The 18,529-nt window shown below is 39.4% G+C and overlaps 1 protein-coding gene across 1 annotated transcript in view; it reads right to left on the bottom strand.

The window, feature by feature from the left end:
- The window catches only part of ERAP2 (endoplasmic reticulum aminopeptidase 2), a 36,533-nt gene extending 29,084 nt beyond the window's left edge, over positions 1-7,449 (bottom strand). The window contains exons 1-3 of the mRNA XM_054578288.1: positions 7,421-7,449; positions 4,793-5,488; positions 1,757-1,895 (exon numbers count right to left, since the gene is read on the bottom strand). Of these exons, the coding sequence (XP_054434263.1) occupies positions 1,757-1,895; positions 4,793-5,349 (696 nt within the window). The 5' untranslated portion in view covers positions 5,350-5,488; positions 7,421-7,449. The remainder of the gene's footprint in view (positions 1-1,756; positions 1,896-4,792; positions 5,489-7,420) is intronic.
- Between the last annotated feature and the right edge of the window lie 11,080 nt (positions 7,450-18,529).

Below are 18,529 nucleotides of genomic sequence, written 5' to 3'. Positions count from 1 at the left end.
ACAGCAAGTGCCATCAGCAGCCGTGTGTTCCTTTACAGAGTGAAGGGCACAAAGAAATGCCCAAAAGATATGCGGCCTCTACCGGCGCTAGGCTGACCACCTCATTTCTCCTAAATCTTGTATTCTTAGCTAAACAAATTGAGAACTTAGTATGTGTTGTTTCTTCCCACCAATCATAATACTTCTTAAATGCTGCGACTATTATTATCTAGAGAGTATGACTGTAGCATGACTTCAGTTCTCCTCTTTTCTGGCTAACCACGGAAGCCTGGGTTGGCCATGTAAATGCGAAGCAAAACGTTAAGCCAATATTTGCTAACAATGGCATGATCCAGAGAACCGGCCCAGTCACCCGAGGCAATGCAAAGATTCAAGAATTGTGTAAAGTATTTTCAATGTGTTCACTTATTCAAATATGAGAAGTTACTAGAGGTTTCTAAAAGCAGAAAATGTAAACTCTAACAAAATGTTAATTTATGTTTGCATCACTCTTTAATTAAAAGGCTTTATGAACTGTATTTTTACTTTAGCATCCATGATTATTCATACAAAAAATTCTATTAGTAAAAAATTTCCAGCCAAGAGACAGGACTACGCTTTGCAAAGCAGATTGGGCGTTAAGGTAGCAGATCATTTTTACCTGAAAATGAGAGGGCTAATTAAATCGCTGTATTTACAATCTTGGAAAAACTATGCGATGGGTGTTAAATGGGCTGCTGTCACTGTTGCCCTTGATCTGCCCTGCCAGTATTTCAGGGCAAATACCTTTTCCAACATTAGACAGAAATCTCAGAAATTCGGCATCTAGCTGATCAACTCATTTCTGCCCTTCAGCCATGGAAGCCTTCACTGTTCAGGACAGCGAGGAAAGGGGGCGGGGCCCCTGGCCGGCTAACCTGACTCAGCTGCTTTCTGTGCTGCTCGACCCGCTGTCAGGAGAGCCTCTGCTTTTGTCCTACTTCACAAGTCGTGATGAGGAAACATTCTGCGTTTGGTTCAGCAACACAAATGGCAAGCACAGCATTAGTGAGGAAATGCCAAATGAAGTTCAGGGCCCACTGTGTCTTTCAGTGTCTCTGCATTTTGAGTATAAATGAGCCAAGTAAAAGTGTTTAAAGGTCACTTTTATTTTAAAAAAGTGTATAACCGCAATGAATAATTTTCATAAAAATTTTTAAGAGCTACCCACAGGACTCAAAAAATGAAAAAGGACTTCCAAGCCTCAGCACAGAATACTAGATGAGGCCACTTGGGGTGGGGCCCAGGCAGGGGTCCCCAGATCCTTAGGGCTCCCGGTGTGGGCCCTGGACCAGCAGCAGTGGCATCCATCACCTGGGGCTTGTTAAAAAGACAGAATTTAGGGCCTCACCCCGAGACTGACTGAGTCAGTATCTGAATTTTAACAAGATCCTCAGATGATTCATGTGGACATTAAAGTTAGAGAAGTACTGTTCTGCGTGATTCTGACCTTCATCTCTGGCCAAGTAACACTCATCTGAAAGAACAATGTTTCCATATGAACGCAAAGAAACTGTAAATCACTTTGGTTTGTTTTTTAAAAAGTTTCTGGTATAACAATGCCCCAAACAAGATGTTGTTAAAACCTAGAAGGACTGGGGTTATTAAATAATATGTATCATAAAACAAATTAATGGCTAAAGTCTTAAAAGCAAAGGAAACATTTTTAAAAGCAACACAACAAAGATAAAGGCTCAACTGGGGAACAATTACCCAGTATTTCTGAAAGTGGCAATACCTTTGGCATGTTGGATAGTGCAATGTGCCTGCTCTCTCTTCTTATCTTGATTGAAAAGTTGGCTTTGAATAGTGGTTCATCAAAGCAAGGGAAAGCTGTTCGTGCCTCGGTTGGTTCAAAATGTGTTACTGCAATTGTTCTGTGGAAAGAAGCACCCCAGCCAGAATACATAAGTGAAAACAAAAAAGAAATGAATTTGTACCTTCAAGACATAGCTTATCATTCCTGGAGGTGACATAGTTGATTTCTCAAACTATAATCTTAGAAAATCCAGGCTTTCTTTTTTGAAATAAATGAGGATAAATTTTAGTTTAGTAGCTGCCAATCATGAATAATGCATATGCTGGGCACCTTGCTTACCAATCCCCCTCATTCTCTTAGCAGACAAGGATATTAAGGCTCAGAGAATTGGAGTGACCTTACCAGGATCCTTAGCTAGTAATTGGCTGACAGAGGCATGCCCAGTCAATTTGAGGTCAACGTTAACTGGGAAATTAGTAGGCTAGTATCATCTCTAAACCGGTTGAGATCTCAGTCAGACATATGACTAATTCTGGGTCATGTCTTAGGGTGTGTTCCCAAGAAATAGATGCTAATTTATTAAGAACATGCTGCCAAGAGAAAAGGAGTGAGGGAAGCAGGACAGGGAAGAAGCAGCAGCCAGGCCAGGCCCCAGCTTTAGCCTGATCCCCAGGAGCTCTGCAATGGGAGCGCCACCTTCAGCTTTCCCCCTACTGCAGGCAAGGAGCTGGGCTTTCATATTTCTGTACCATAATTGGCTAAAGGTCTCCATGGGGGACCTATGGCCCCAGATACTCCTAGCTCCCTCTGCTTGCTAGCAAAGCAGCTTCAGCCTTCACACTGTAACAAGTAGACAAATCACCTTGATAATACCTGAAATTGTACAATTCAGACTGGAAAATAATACCAGCAATCGTATAATTCAGAGTGGAAAAGAGAAGCTATCAGGAAAGTCATAACAAGAGTCAGAAATAGCCTGCAGCTAATTACAGGCGGCACGCTGGAAGTCCTCCAGCCCTTACTCCAAAAACTTTTCCCATGTCTCCAAAAATGATATTCTTAACAAGTATTTCCTTTGGATAGAGCCTTTGTCACTTGAAAAAAAAATTAAGAAAAGCCATCCCAGGTCACATGGTACCTTAGTGAAAAGAAGTTGACAGGTTTTGTACCCACTATATGCTGGACCTGAGAGCAGACCCCTAATAATTGAGGCTGCAGTGGGAGGGAGCTTCCCCACTAGGGGGGGAGGGAAGGACTGTCCTAAGCGGGCAGCTGGGGCTGTGGGGGTGGGTGTATGAGCCTTCAGAGGCCGGGAGTAACTAAGGTGGGGAAGGGAAGAGGAGGTATGCAGAAGACGCTGCTAAGGTTGCCTGCTAACACCTGTTCCCCTTCTTCAGTTCCAGCAGAACACAGACTTTGTTCAATGTATCTTTCAACTCCCTTGTAACTTGGTAGGCATAGGACTTGTGGCCTCATTGAAGTCACTGGGTGGGAAAGCTTTGCCAAAGGAGTCAGATTCAGCTGGAATGTTTCTTTTTCCCACTTTCGCCATTTTCCCTGCCTGGAATGGAATGTGGACTTGATGCCTAGAGGTACACAGCTCCTCTTGTATTAGAAAGAAAGCCATATATGCCAAGGGTGGCTGAGCAGGAAGGTAGGAGAAGTCTGGGTCCTGGATCACACTGAGAAGCACTGCAGCAAGCCTGGATGCCCTACTCCCGGGCTTCTTTCCTCATGCGATAATTTAGCCCCTGTGTGCTAAGCCATTGTATCTGGGTTCCTCTAACTGGCTACTGACCACAACTGATAAAAGGTGATAGAGCACTGAAGCCAGGCTTCTTTTTCCTCCCAGATGGACCCCGGCTCTGAAGAACAAACTTAGCCTTTCTTTTTCCCACCTCACCTAACCAATATGTCTGCAAAATCAGTCTGTTTTACCCTCCAAAAGAAATGCCAAGTTTAATCATTTATTCCATAAGGCACCACGACTAGCCTGGCCCAAGCCACCGTTCCTTGCCTGAACTACTGCAATGTTCTCCAAAATGATTACTCTTCTACTTTTTCCTCTCTATAATGGATCCTTAACATACACCTGATCTTTATAGGCGTAGACCAGATCAGAACCCTCTAATAATCTCTCATTGCACTACGGTAAAATCCTAAACTCCTTTCAAGAATGATCTGACCCCTTTCAACTTTACTTCTCTCTTGCTCATGCTCTTTAGGCCGCACTGGCCTTCTTTTCTCAGTCAGTCCCAGGTTACAGGCTTTGCACTTGCTGTTCTCTTTTCTGGGGGCACTTTGCCCTAATACACTCTCATGATTGTGTCCATTTAAAAAAATTGTCAGGACTCAGTTTAAGCGCGCCTCCTTGACAAGGAACTCCCTGACCACTCAGCTAAAGTAGACCCAAACCCCTGCTCCACTTACTCCCTATTACAGCACCTTGTCTATATCCCTCAAAATGCGTATCATTTACCTTGCCCATATCTCACCCCTATACAGTCAGCGTCTAGAACAGTGTCTGGCATAAAGCATGCACCCAATAAACATGAGCTGTTTGAATAAACAGTATTTCTCAGTTTTCCAAACAGACTTGCTCCTGCCTCCTGGATTTGAGTCATTGCTTCCTGGGCAACCTACATACCTTTGTTTCCTCTTTCTCTACCCGAATCTCACTTATATTTCCTTTGGATCCCAGATCAAGGCCTACCCCCCTTGAGAAGCCTTCCCTATGTCATCCTTTCCTGTAGCACATAAACACATCTGTCTTATTACAGTCACTCTGGCCTCTACTCCCAGTTATTCTCCTTCCAGCTGTTTATGCCTTAGTATTCTTTCTTCCCAACTTTACTGCAATTTCCATAAGGAATGGTAGAGCCTCTCCTTCTTCCTAGGTTCCCACAGTTTATTGGGCTTTTCATAAACGATTGCTGAAGCATGCTCCTGGCAAAGAGAGGTATGACATAAGGAAAGTATCACAAGAGACTGTAAACATCTGGAGCAACACCTTACCTTGTCTCACCACCAAGAGTTCTGTACGTGCTTTTATAAAACCCTTGAAAAACATCAGCTAACTTGGCCTGAAAGTCAATAGCCACATAGTATCTCAGGTCAGCCAGAAGTTTCTCTGGAACCAGCAGAGCGATTTGTTGATGAGCGGGATAACTCAAAACGTTCAGCCTTTTCCCTGGTTTCCTGTATCTCAAATCTTCCTCTGAATGAAGGGTGGCATTTGTGATTTCAAGATCTTTGCTGTGTAAGATGATAAATTGGGTGGCATCTCTGACTAAGACTTCAATCTGCTCAGATGCAACAAAGTCCAGAGAGGTGAGATTTGGATGGACAGAAAGGTCGTAGTGGATGGGAATGACCATGCTGGGGAGCCTTAGCTCACGCCAAGGAAATGGTTCCCCGTTGGTGGCTACCGGGAGAGCCCCAGGGTCCTTACTGAACTGATCACTAGATGGCATTGAGAACTGAGAACAAAAGCATATTTCGAGTAGGATGATTGCTGCATAATAAAATCTTATGTAAACTTTAAATACTAATTTTCTGCGTGAATTAACCATTGCAGAAGAATGAACACTAAATCTACTCTCTAGAAGACAAGTCACAATGCGGGCTAAATTTCATAGATCTTCATAGCGCTGTATTGACTCTACTCCTGTTACTCAGGATCCGAGTAATGTTTTAATACGTTGATTTAATCTAGAAGAAAAAAAAGTTTATCGTGAACTTTTTCATAATAAAAAATTCATAAATAAATTCATAAATAAAACCTTAAAAAGTAAGAGAATGTGTGTGATTGAAGAAAGCCTGCTCTCTGTCAGAACCAGGCCAAATATCTACAGCATAAAGTAGAAATTGAGTTATCATCTGGTTATTACAAATACAAATTTTTTAGAGCTCAAATGAAAGAACTCTGCCTTCAAATTGCATGGAACGAATCCCCTCTGCATTTCTGTACAATGAGCAGAAGGCAGGTATGTAAATGCATTGCATGTTGAATGTTTCTAACATTTGGCTACATCATTCTAAGAGTATCCTGGAGACCTAAAAGTGAATTGCACAGGTGTCTCTAATTTATCTTCCTAAGTCACAAAGAAAATATTCTTTGGATACCAGAATCATTATTAATGACACTGGACTTTACTTCTGTCAATCAATAACACAACTGAATGGCTTTATTCTATGGCTATTGGTATAAAGGATGCAGGTCAAGCTACATGTTTACACTCAGACTACCTCCAATATATCAAAAGCTATGGAAATAAAATTTGAGTTTACAATATCCTAACTGACTATTTTAAAAATTGTTTTGGTCCTCTTCATCTTAGGCTACCTCTGAAAACACAAATTAAATGAAATTCACTGCCTCTGTAAATAGAACTAAAATGGTTTATTCTTATCAGAAGGGTAAAACTACCAAATATATAAAATTAGGACAATATAGTTAATATAGGTGAGTCAATTCTGACTGCCACCCTGCTCCAACTTAAATTCATGAATGTGTTCCATTCATTTTCATTTTTATCATTAACAAGTTCTGGAGAGCTACTTATCTAAACAGATACTTCAGTTTTCCAATTTACAGTATTAATGCAGATCAACAGGTATTGTTATAGGAATAAAGACAAAGAAGAATAAAATAATGGTTAAATTATATTTTAGATAAGTATTCAATTATAGATACCAAATCTTTCTGTTCCAGAACCCTCTGACACATAAAACCAAAACTGGCCTATTACATTGAAGTTCTGATGACTTGAAAAATGAAATAGCTTATTTGTTAGGTCCTAGGTTTGGGAAGTAGGGTGCCTGGGTCTAATATTAGCTCTGCCACTTTTACCTGTATGATCTGCGGCAAATTTCTGATTTTTTGAGCATTAGTTTCCTCACCTATAATATACTGTACTAAGTATACCATCTTCATGATGGATTAAATTAAATAACTTGTGTGAAGAAGTTGGCACAGCTCAACAACTAGCATATAGGAAGCATGTAATGAATGTTAAATGTTAAATTATTATTGTAGTTATTATAACTTGAATTATCTAACCTAAATTAAGAAGTAGATCTGCCCCAACTTGTAGCAGACACACTCCAAGAATGATGTATCTTTTTGGTAAGAGCTGAGAAAAAAGCCTTGATATTTACTTATATAGCCTTTAACTGTAGAACTTGTAAGGACTTTAAATGCTAGCTAGTACCTTTCCAGATAAAGAAACTGAGGGGGAGTGACTTTTCTAAAATCACCCAGGAAGTTTAAAAATCCCACAAGACAAAAATATAGTTCTTTGACCCTTGATCTTATAGACTTTTTCATTATATTGCCCTGTACCTTCAATAGCATTACAGTGAACAAAACATCCTGGGACTGGAGACCAAGTGTTGCAACAAATGTTTGGGAAAGGCTAAAAGAGAGCGAGCCAGTTAAGCAGAAGATCCAAAAGCCAAGTCCCACCACTGAGCACACACTTTCCAACACGGTGGTGCCAGGCTCTCCCCCTTTCCCCAGAATCTCACCTTTGATCACAAAACCTTCTCAATAGAGCAGTTTTATACCCTCAATTCTGGCCATTAGTCTTGCTGAAAAATTCTGACTTAAAGACAAATTTAAGAGAAATGTTAATATGTTACCTTAAACCACGCTGCTGCAGATTTGAAAAGAGGGGAATTTATTTTTGCTTTCACTTTCTATTTGGTCAGAACTTTGCCTACTTCCTGATTGTCGTATTAGCTGGTTCATTATCATAGTGGTATAAATGGGGCTTCCCACTGAAGCTTTAGTTCAGAAAGCACAAGAAATTAACAAGTGGCTTCAGAGCAAAAGCCACAACATAGCAAGTCAGGGTAGCCTCCAGCCTCTCCATGGCTGGGCTTCTGCTGCGTTTATCTTCCCCATCTCTCATCCCCACGTGTAAAGCCTTCAGAGCTAGCTTGTGCATGCCTGTGTGTGTGTGTTTAGTGCCAAGTTATTTTAAGACATGGTCTTAAATTCCTGTGCTGTGTCCTTATTGCTAGGAAATCTGACCCATCTACTCGAAAAGGTAGCTTCAAGCCTACCAATGACCTCGCAGTCAGCTTCTGTGGCCTTTATCAGAGGAGATTGTCCCAAGCTTTTCCATGCCTATAATCTCTTGGGCATTCAGGGATTGTACCTCCACCTTTGTCTCTCCATTTTCGCTTATCTGCCAGGTTGAATCGGGCCTCTTCTTCACCACCCCGAATACTCCACCTCTGTCCTCTGCTCTTTTCTCCTTTTATTCCTTCCCTCGGAGAATACGTTTAAATGCAGACGTTTCTCATTGATCTTTACTCATCCCACATTCCTCTCTCCTAGCCTTTCCTCCCAGGGTCCTGCTGGTGCAGTTCCGGCCTGATGGACTGTCTTTACATGGATGCGCTGCCAGCAGTTCAGACAGTGTCCTTCCCCCCAGTCAGTCCCTTTTGCTTTATCATGCACTTCAAACCTTCCTCCATGATCTGTGGTTGGACCATATAATTATTTTGATTCTGCCCCTGTCCAGTGTATTACGAAGCCCTGTTGAATTTTCCTTTTTATTCTTTTATCCAACTTAAAAAAAAAAATCTCAGTCATTAACACAGTCCAGGTCCTCATCACTCACGACAATGGCCTTCAAACAAGCCTTGCAGCCTTCCCACGGGCCTCGTCCTGCTGTCCACTTGTACAGTGCTGGCAGACCTGTCCTTTCCCCTGTTCCTTGGTCATGCCATCCTCCTGCTCAAAACCTGTCTGAGGTTTTCCTCTGTTTATACAGAGAAGCAGGTCCCCAGGTGGAGACCATGGGCGGGCAACTGGCAGCGTATGAGCCACATGAACTCTCATGCTCTGTCTAGGTGTTATGTGTAGATCCTAGTTCATGAAAGGGCAGTGCACCCACATGCGTGTTGTTATTGAGTGAAATACAGCCGCCTTGGCTCTTACCGTCTTACAGACCCCCTGTCAAACACTGGTGTTATATGCTTCACCCTGCTCTGCATTTGAGTTCACAAGCAACCTGGGCTCTGGCCCAACATTCAAATGCTGCCATGATCACATCCTAGTTAACTCTCAAGCCTTGATTCCTTTTTCTGTTTTTCTATTTTATTATTTCAACCTAGATGAACACTTTGATAAAGTAGGAGTAATGAGGAAGGAGTCTCCATGTAGGGCCAGAGGCACAGGCCGAATGAGGTCCCTCACAGTGGCATTTTGTGAAGTTAGAGGAGCACCATGGCGTGGATGGGAAACCGGTGACTGGGGAAAACAGGACCAAGAAGAGGAGGCCAATTCTTAGAAATCTCCTTCTGCAGCGGTGAGGGAAAGGGTAGGGGAAGCGTAGGGAGCTGGCGGTAGTTCTGCAACATTCCTTTTCCCAGGACCCAGCCCAGCTGCGTGCGTGTCTGCCTGTGTGTTCCTGAGTTCTCAGAATTCTCTCCTGCCCCTTGAAACAGAAGCGATGATGGGGAATGAAGAGACAGGGTGAGATATTGAGCTACGGAATCCTAGAAGAGAAAGTTGAGTAGAAGCCACATGACTTCGTAGCTTATTATTTAAAACTATTTCTCACGAAAAGGGTTTCCAATTTTTCATCTTGATAATAGAATAAGCTTTGGGATGTTTGTTGCTTAGGGGATTTACATATCTCACTCTTTCACTTCCTCCTCCTGGTCTTCTGACCCATCCCTGCCTCAGAGAAACCCTCCTTATTGGCTGCCTGAAACAGTGGCACTCCCTGCTAAATGTACCTCAGCCGCCACCCGGTGTCTGTCTCCTTAGCCTTTTGGTGTCTTTTTTCTTTTTAGCATTTATCAATTCCAGTTAATTCATTATGTGTGTCTTTGTTTATGTTATTTACCTCCCCACTAGAGCATATGTTCCTTGCTGGCAGGGAGTTTGTCTGCTTTGCTCACCACTGAAGGCCCGGGACCTAGAGGAAAACCCAGCATTTAAGTGACTCTCATAAATATATGCCGAATGGGTGAAGGCATTTTTAAAATTTTTAGTTTTTTCTTTTTTTCTTTTCAGAGTGCCCTACACTTGCTCCATACTTCAAGCTAATCCAGGAAATTTCCATTTCCTGGTGAGCCAGCATTTCCTCCTCTTTACTGAGGCTGCCACTCTATACGCAATACACCTACCTCTCAGTGTTCCCTGCCTAACCCTACCACAAGGCAAATGTCACGTCCAGGAAACCACCTTGGAAATGACACATGCTTTCTTTCCAAGCCCTAGCTATAGGCATTTGTTTAGTCAGTTCTGCTGGCCTTTACCTTATGCTAACATATTTGTGCTTCATATTTTTCCTTAAATTATCAACTCCTGAAGGCCAGGGGCCACACGATGCCTCCACCTCTTTCCAGCACGGCTCAGAGTGTTGTGCGCATACAGATGAGAATGAATGAGTTAACAAGAATTTCCAAAGAGTTGACACTGACTTGTTTGTAAAAATGTTCGAAGATTTTTACTAATTTTTAATGGAAATCTTTCTCAAATATATTACAAATATTTCCATCCCCTTAGGGTGTTCTCAACAGATTTAAATCTTTATAACTCAAGGTTCAAGATTTTATTATTATTATTATTATTAGCATTACAATCTGGACCCATAATCAAAAGAACTGAATGGAAATGATCTTAAAACAGGTCACTTCCTCGTTTCCAAATAAGAAGCAATAATTCTTTCCTTAATTATTTTAGAGGATTATTGTCAATCTCAGAATGAATTTGAGATGGTACGCATGTGAAAACAGTTTGTAAATGTTTTATAAACTTTTAAACTGATTTACATGCATCAGTGACCTTTATATTAATAATCTTCGGTGATTATACTATGCTTGATGAAGTGTTGCCCTTGAGGCAAATGAGATAATAAATAAAACCATGTTGCTATATATTATTAATCCTTGTGGGTACTATACAAGGTTTATCCCAGTTTCTCCATTATCAAATCTTTATTTATTTTGTCTTGCTCTTTTAGCTATTTTCAACCTCCCCCCAGGCCTATTTTCCTATCATTTCTTCTGAAGTGCTGTAAGCTGACAAATTAGCAAAGGAAACTAGTTGGACATTATTTCAGGCCTCAGATGCCTTAAAAATGATTTCCCAACGTGGCCCGTGGTGACGGTGTTGCAGGTGGTGACATGTCAGAGTAAAGAAAATGATAAATAGCCTCCTGACAAAGAAAGATTACAGAACCTCCTCCCTTTTTACAGCTGAATTTCTCCCCTAACATGGCACAGCTTGGTCTTTGTCCTGCTAGATGTTATCTCTCTGAACGCTGGCTTCCAGTTTTAAAATCCACTTCCTCTTATCTGCCTTCCACTTCTTTTCAAAAGAATCTCTAAAAATCTATTGAAAAGTACTTCACAGAATTATTGCTCTGCCTCTGTGCATTTTCAAATGAAACAGTGGCAGAGTCCATAATATGGTTTTTAAAATTTTAATTAAAAAAAAAATAAAGTTTCTCACAGTACAAACCTAGGGTCTGTGAAAAATATGAGGGGGGTGAGATTCACCTGGAAAATGCATTCTAGAGCTTCCTTTAAACTCATTCAGTTTCAACAGAAAATTAAAATAGCGTAATATTAGATTTTAAAGTCAGTAACGTCCACATTTCCTAAAAATGAAAATAGAAGAATGTCACAATAAAAATTCTTACATTGTTAATCTAGAACAGAATATTAATTAAAACTAACATTAGACAACTGCAATTGTACCATATTTAAAATTTTTATTTAATAGCCAGATGAGGAATTCTGGTGCTCCTGTCACTTTTCCAATTAAAGATCACATAAGTAACTGATGGCAGATTTTCAAAGAGGGAAAGTCATTACCAAATAAATAAAAGTGACTCAGAGCTCATTAAATACTGTATTTTGAAGGGAAATTTTTATGCTTACAACTGATTAAACCAATCGAGTATCACTTGGCTTCCCACTACTTAAAGATTTAGCTTAAAAATCTGTCAAAATTTCCATTCTGGTCAAGACAGAGTAGGAACTGGAATTTATCTCTTCACTTACAACAACCCCCAAAATGGACAAAGATAGTGGCAAAACAGTGAAAATTAGGCAACTGAAGATCAGTGTGTACCAAAGAGAAAATATGTTGAATAAGCTAATTCCCATCTCTTATCTGAGAGGAACGAGTGACTTTCTCTTTCTACTGCTGTCCCTTGTTCGACTCTGAAGCCAATACTGGGTATAAAAGTAGACTGTGTACAGTATGGGACAATGGCTATCCCTTTTAAAATAGCTGTCAACTAGAGAAGTCATGGAATACAATCTTAAGGCCATTTGTGTGCATTTTAATACTTAGCTTTCTAAATGTCCCTGAAATTAGCAAAATAGGTTGGCCGCCTTACCCTCAGAGCAAAGAAACTTTGAGTAACTTCGGTTAAGGATTTTAAACTCCAATCCATTATCACTGTCACCTGGTAGCCAAACAATAGATTCTCTTCAGAGGAGTGCAAAAGTAGCAGGAGCTTCATCTAGTGGTGACAAGTGTAACTGCAGAGAGTCATTTGTCACTGCCAACCCTTTATGCAAACACATTGTGTCTCAAATCATAAATCCTAAAAGCAATTAGATACATTCATGTAATGACAATCAAGACCTAAGATAATCAGTTTTATAGGTAGCTTTAAATTTCTGATATGTGCAGTTGAGCAGTAACAACTCGTAAGATTCCATTACTAAATCTAATTTGGATGCTTGGAATGCTTTGGAAGTAGAGCCTTCATTGTATCAGTGGGGACATTAGAAATGGAGGAATTGGCCCTCTCCACACACCCATCCGTCCTCTCTGGCTAAAGTTAGGCAGATTTTTTTAAATAGAAAATTTTCCACAAGATACAGATCTTGAGTGAATTTTCAGTGTCTGTAAGACTATTCAGAGGCCTTTTCTTTATTGTTTTGGATAAGAATGTCACCTGTTCAGGAGATATAAAGGTAATTGAGATTGCATATCAGTTCAAGGGGAAATACCCCAGCATTCAGTAAGAGACCAGACCCTCATCATGCAAATTATGTCTGTTAATTATTGACTAAAGGACCTTAGAAAGAATTCCAGAGAGAGCACAAAAGGTAAAAAACTAAAATAAGATGTTAGCTTTAATCCAAGATTTGTTCTTAATATCTATAGCTATCTGCTCAATTCCAAAATGTCTTTCAAATTACCTTAGATTTGTATATATCTTTCAATAAGATTCCCATTGAACATATGCATATTTATGTAAATCGAACCTCTGATAAGAAAATATTTATAGTTTAGCCTACACCTAAGGAAGTCACTTTGAAAAAAATAGTATTGTACTCTTGTTCAACCCATCAGATCTTTCCAATAATCTAAGGACATGACAACTGAACTTCCATCTTTAAGGGACCTGAATCCATTGTATCAGATACAATACAGTTGACTGCAAAGCAGAATTCTTTTTCAAAGCATGGAGGGTTTATATATGTCTCTTTTATTTATTTATTTTTACCTTGTCCTTTGTTTCTGTTTGTCTTTTTTTTCAATTATAGTTGACATATAATATTATATTGGTTTCAGGTGTACAACATAGTGATTACATGTGTGCCTTGTTCTTTATAAGCCAAGCAAAAGAATACGCATGAATAAATTAACATATAAAGAATCTCCAAATTTTTCAAAGTTAGAATTCCAGTTTTTCTAACTAACTCTAAAAATGCTGCCCACGACTTTTTAACTTAATGGGTGCACTTCAAACAAGATGTCTGACTACCATGATCAGTTTGTTTCTTTTTCTTTTTGATTTAATCTTTATTGTATTTTTTTCCACTACCATTTAATCCCTTTATACACTCCTCCCTCCAGCAATCACCACACTGATGTCCATGTCCATGAGTCCTTTTTCCTTTTTGCTCAGTTCTTTTACCCCCTAACCTCCTTCCCCTACTAGCTGGCATCCTACTCTCCATCTATGAGGCTGTCCCCATTTTCCTTGTTAGTTCGGGTTGTTCATTAGATTCCACATATGAATGAAATCATATGATATTTTCCTTTCTCTGACTGGCTTATTTCACTTGGCATAATGTTTTCCAGGTCCATCCATACTGTAGAAAACGGTAAAATTTTATTCTTTACAGCTGAGTAGAATTCCAATGTATAAATGTCCCATAGTTGTTTTATCCACTCATCTACTAATAGATACTTGGGTTGCTTCCATATTTGGGCAATTGTAAATAATGCTTCAGTGAACATAGTGGTGCTTATGTTCTTTTGAATTAGTGTTTTGGGTTCCTTCAGGTACATTCCAAGAAGTGGAATTGCTGGGTCAAAATGCAGGTCCACTTTTAATTTTTGAAGGTACCTCCATTCTGCCTTCCACAGTAGCTGTAGATCCTGTCTTCCCACCAATAGGGCAAAAGGGTCCCCCTTTCTCCACATTCTCACCAGCACTTGATGTTTGTTGATTAACTGATGGAGGTAGCCATTCTGACAGGTGTGAGATGGTATCTCATTGTCATTTTAATTTGCATTTTTCTGATGATTAGTAACATTGAACATCTTTTCATATGGCTATTGGCCATCTGTATGTCCTCTTTGGAGAAATGTCTATTCAGATCTTTTGCCCACTTTTAAATTGGGTTGTTTGTTTTTTTGGTGTTGAGTTTTGTAAGTATTTTATAAATTTTGGATATTAACCCCTTATCAGATGTATCAGCAAATATGTTCTCCCATTCTGTGGGTTGTTTTTTAATTTTGTTGATGATTTCCTTTGCTGTGCAAAAACTTTTTAGTTTTCTGTAGCGCCATTTTTCAATTTTTTTTCTTTTGTTTCTCTTGCTGGGGAGATATATATAATAAGATATTGCTATGGGCAATGTTTGAGATTTTGCTGCCTATGTTTTTCTCTATGACTTCTATGGTTTCAGGTCTAACACCAGTACCATGCTATTTTGATTACTATGGCCTAATAGTATAGTTTGATATTAGGTAGTGTAATTCTTCCAACTTTATTCTTCTTTCTCCAGATCGCTGTTGCTCTGTGGGGCCTTTTGTGGTTCCATATAAATTTTTGAGATATTTGTTTTAGTCCTGTGAAATACATCATTGGAACCTTGATGGGAATTGCATTGAATCTATAGATTACTTTGGGTAGTATGGACATTTTAGTGATGTTAATTCATCCTATCTATGAACATGGTATGTGCTTCCACTTATTTGCTATCCTCTTCAATTTCTTTCTTCAATGTCATAATTTTCTGATTACAGGTCTTTTACATCCTTGGTTAGGTTTATTCCTGGGTTATTTTATTCTTTTTATAGCAGTTGTGATTAAGATCATTGTCTCAATTTCCCTGTTAGTTCATAAATCAGTTTCTGTTTTATATGCTATTGGCATATAAAAATGCAACTGATTTCTGGACATTAATTTTGTATTCTGCTAGTTTGCTAAATACATTGATTGTTGGGAAACACCCCTCTGGTTTCAGGGACTGTAGCTCTGTAAACAGGCAAGAGGGCCCCAAGGCTGGAAATAATCAAGGCGGTCTTGGGAAACAGGCCACTGAGGAGATGAAACCTGTCCCCCTGTCTGGGGCACAGCCCCTGCCTCCTTCACATCACCCTGCTTAGCCCTGTGATGGTCGGTTGTTGATGATGGGTACGTTCTCTTGAGAGGAGAGACGACCTAAGACAGACATCGGCCAGTATGAGCAGCAGGAGAAGGACTTGGGGGACATGGAGAAAGGGCAAAAAGGCCAGCACACTTCAGCTCAGTTTGGACATGACCAGAGTCCTCATTCTATCTGAAAGGCCTCCTTATCTCTTGGCAGCTCTGTCCCGCCTGCCTGGCTCAGGCTTGAAACAATACTAAAGGCAGGTACAGCCCTAAACTGGATTGGGCAGTTCCTGGGGAAAATCAGGCCTAGAAGTAAGTTCCTTGAAGCATGCTTTGTTTTTCCCTAAAAAACTATGATAACTAGCTTATACTGGGAAGGAGATTTACATTATTCATAGACCCTGACCTAAGGCAGATCTCTTGTGTTCCTTCAATTGTTATCTATGATTTCTATTTGTTTTCTGTGAACATAGCCTTTTGACTTTGATTGATGAGCTTTGCATCCATGCCCCTGTGCATATGGTTCTCAATAAAAGCCTTTGGACATGGGGGCTTGGGGCTTTCTCCACTAGAGGGAAGATCCATGTCCTCTCTCCTGGCAAACAGAGAAGTGTTTGCGACAGCTTGTGTTTATTCCCTGCATCCCTGACAACGACTGGATGAGCTCTGCAGGATTCAGAGCCCTGCTCCCTCTTCAACTGGCTCCGGACAGTAACCCTCAGATCCAGAAGCATCCCATGCAGTGCTCCCCACAACAATTGATCAGTTCTAGTAGTTTTTTGGTGGAATTTTTGGAGTTCTCTATGTGAAGTATCATGTCCTCTGCAAATAATGACAGTTTCACTTCCTCCTTTCCAATTTGGATGCCTTTATTTCTTCCTCTGTTATGATTGCTATGGCTAGGACTTCCAGTAGTATGCTGAATAAGAGAGGTGAAAGCAGACATTCCTGTCTTGTTTCCAATCTTAAGTGGAATGCTTATAGTTTTTGCCTGTTGAGTATGGTGCTGGGAGTGGGTTTGTCATATATGGCCTTCATTATGTTTAGGTATGTTCCCTCTAATACTACTTTGGTGAGAGTTTTTACCATAAATGGGTGCTGGATTTTATCAAATGCTTTTTCTGCATCTATTAATATAATTATGTGATTTTTACCCTTTATTTTGTTTATGTGGTGAATCACATTTATTGATTTGTGAATGTTGTACCATCCTTGCATTCCCAGAATAAATCACACTTGATCATGGTGTGTAATCTTTTTGACGCATTGCTGTATTCCTTTTGCTAATATTTTGTTGAGGATTTTAGCATTTATATTCATCAGGGATATTGGCCTATAATTTTCTTTCTGTGTAGTGTCTTCATCTGGTTTTGGAATTAGGATAATGCTAACCTCATAAAATGAGTTTGGGAGCTTCCCTCCTCTTGAATTTTATGAAATAGTTTGAGAAGGAGAAGTGTTAGTTCTCAGAATGTTTGTTAAAATTCACCTGTGAAGCCATTTGGCCCACCGCTTTTGTTTATTGGGTTTTGTTTTTTTTTTTGATAACCTTTTTAATTTCATTGGGTGTCATCTGTCTGTTCAGATTCTCTGATTCTTCTTGATTTAGTTTTGGAAGATTGTATTTTTCTAGGAATTTATCCATTTTGCTTAGGTTGTCCAGTTTGTTGGCATATAGCTGTTCATAATACTTTGGTGTCAGTTTTAATATCTTCTCTTTCATTTCTGATTTTATTTATTTAGGTTCTCTCTCTTTTTTTCTGATGAGTCTGGTTAAAGGATTGTCAACTTTGCTTATCTTTTCAAAGAACCAGCTCTTGAATTTACTGATCTTTTGTATTGCTTTTTTAGACTCTATTTGATTTATTTCACCTGGAGCTTTTTATTTCCTTCCTTCTACTCATTTTGGGCCTTGTTTACTGTTATTTTTCAAGTTCCTTTAAGTGTGAAGTTAGATTTTTTTATTTGAACTTTTTCTGGGGTTTTTTTTTGTTGTTGTTTTTGTTTTTTAAGATAGGCTTATAATGCTATGAATTTTTCTCTTAGGATTACTTTCCCAGTGTCCCACAGATATTTGTATCTTCTTTGTCATTTGTTTCAAGGCATCCTGTGATATCTTCTTTGATGTCAATGTTGACCTATTCATTGTTTAATGATATGTTATTTAGCTTCTATGTCTTTGCCTGTTTTTCAGTGTTCTTCTTGTGATTGATTTCTAGTTCCATAGCATTGTGGTCAGAGAAGAGGCTTGATATTACTTCAATCTTCTTAAATTTACTGAGACTTATTTTGTGTCCTAGCATGTGGTCTATCCTAGAAAACATTCCATATGCATATTCTGCTGCTTTGGGGTTAAATGCTCTGAAGATATCAACTAAATCCATTTGCTCTAGTGTGTCATGTAAGGCCACTGTCTCCTTGTTGATTTTCTGCTTGAAGGCCTATCCATTGACGTCAATGGGGTGTTAAAATCCCCAACTCTGACTGTATCTTTGCTGATCTCTCCCTTTATGTCCATCAAGATTTGCTTCACATAGTAAGGTGCTCTTATGTTAGGTACATAAATGTTTACTAGGATTATATCCTCTTGTTGGATTGTCCCTTTTATCATTACATAGTGTCCTTCTTTGTCTCTTACTATAGCCTTAGTTTTAAGGTCTATTTTATTGAATATAAGTATTGCTACCCCAGCTTTTTTTTTCTTTCCATTTGCATGAAATATCTTTTTCCATCCCTTTATTTTTAGCCTGTGTGTATCCTTTGATCTGAGATGGGTCTCTTGGATGCAGCAAATATATGGGTCTTGTTTTTTTATCCATTCAGCTATGCTACGTATTTTGGTTGGAGCATTTAAGCCATTTACATTTAAGGTGATTATTGATAGTAATGCATTTAGTGCTATTTTATTGTTGGATTATTTTCTTCTGTTTTATTTTTCTTGTTTTCTCCTCTCCTCCTTCTCCTCCTCCTCCTCCTTCTTCAAACAAGCTCTTTAAGATTTGTTACAGTGCAGGCTTGATGTTAACAAGACACCAAGCTTTTATTTGTTTGGGGAAGCTCCTTATTTCCTCTTCAATTTTTATGATAGCCTTGGGTAGTAAAGTATTCTTGGTTGTAGGTTCTGCTTTTCATCACCTTGAATACTTCATGCCAC

This window comes from Pteronotus mesoamericanus, unplaced genomic scaffold (assembly GCF_021234165.1).
Source record: "Pteronotus mesoamericanus isolate MK-2021 breed Mesoamerican mustached bat unplaced genomic scaffold, CSHL_Meso_final contig_50, whole genome shotgun sequence".
Lineage (NCBI taxonomy): Eukaryota > Metazoa > Chordata > Mammalia > Chiroptera > Mormoopidae > Pteronotus > Pteronotus mesoamericanus.
The sequence above is the reverse complement of the archived record's forward strand: the minus strand, read 5'-3'. Positions and strand labels throughout refer to the sequence as shown.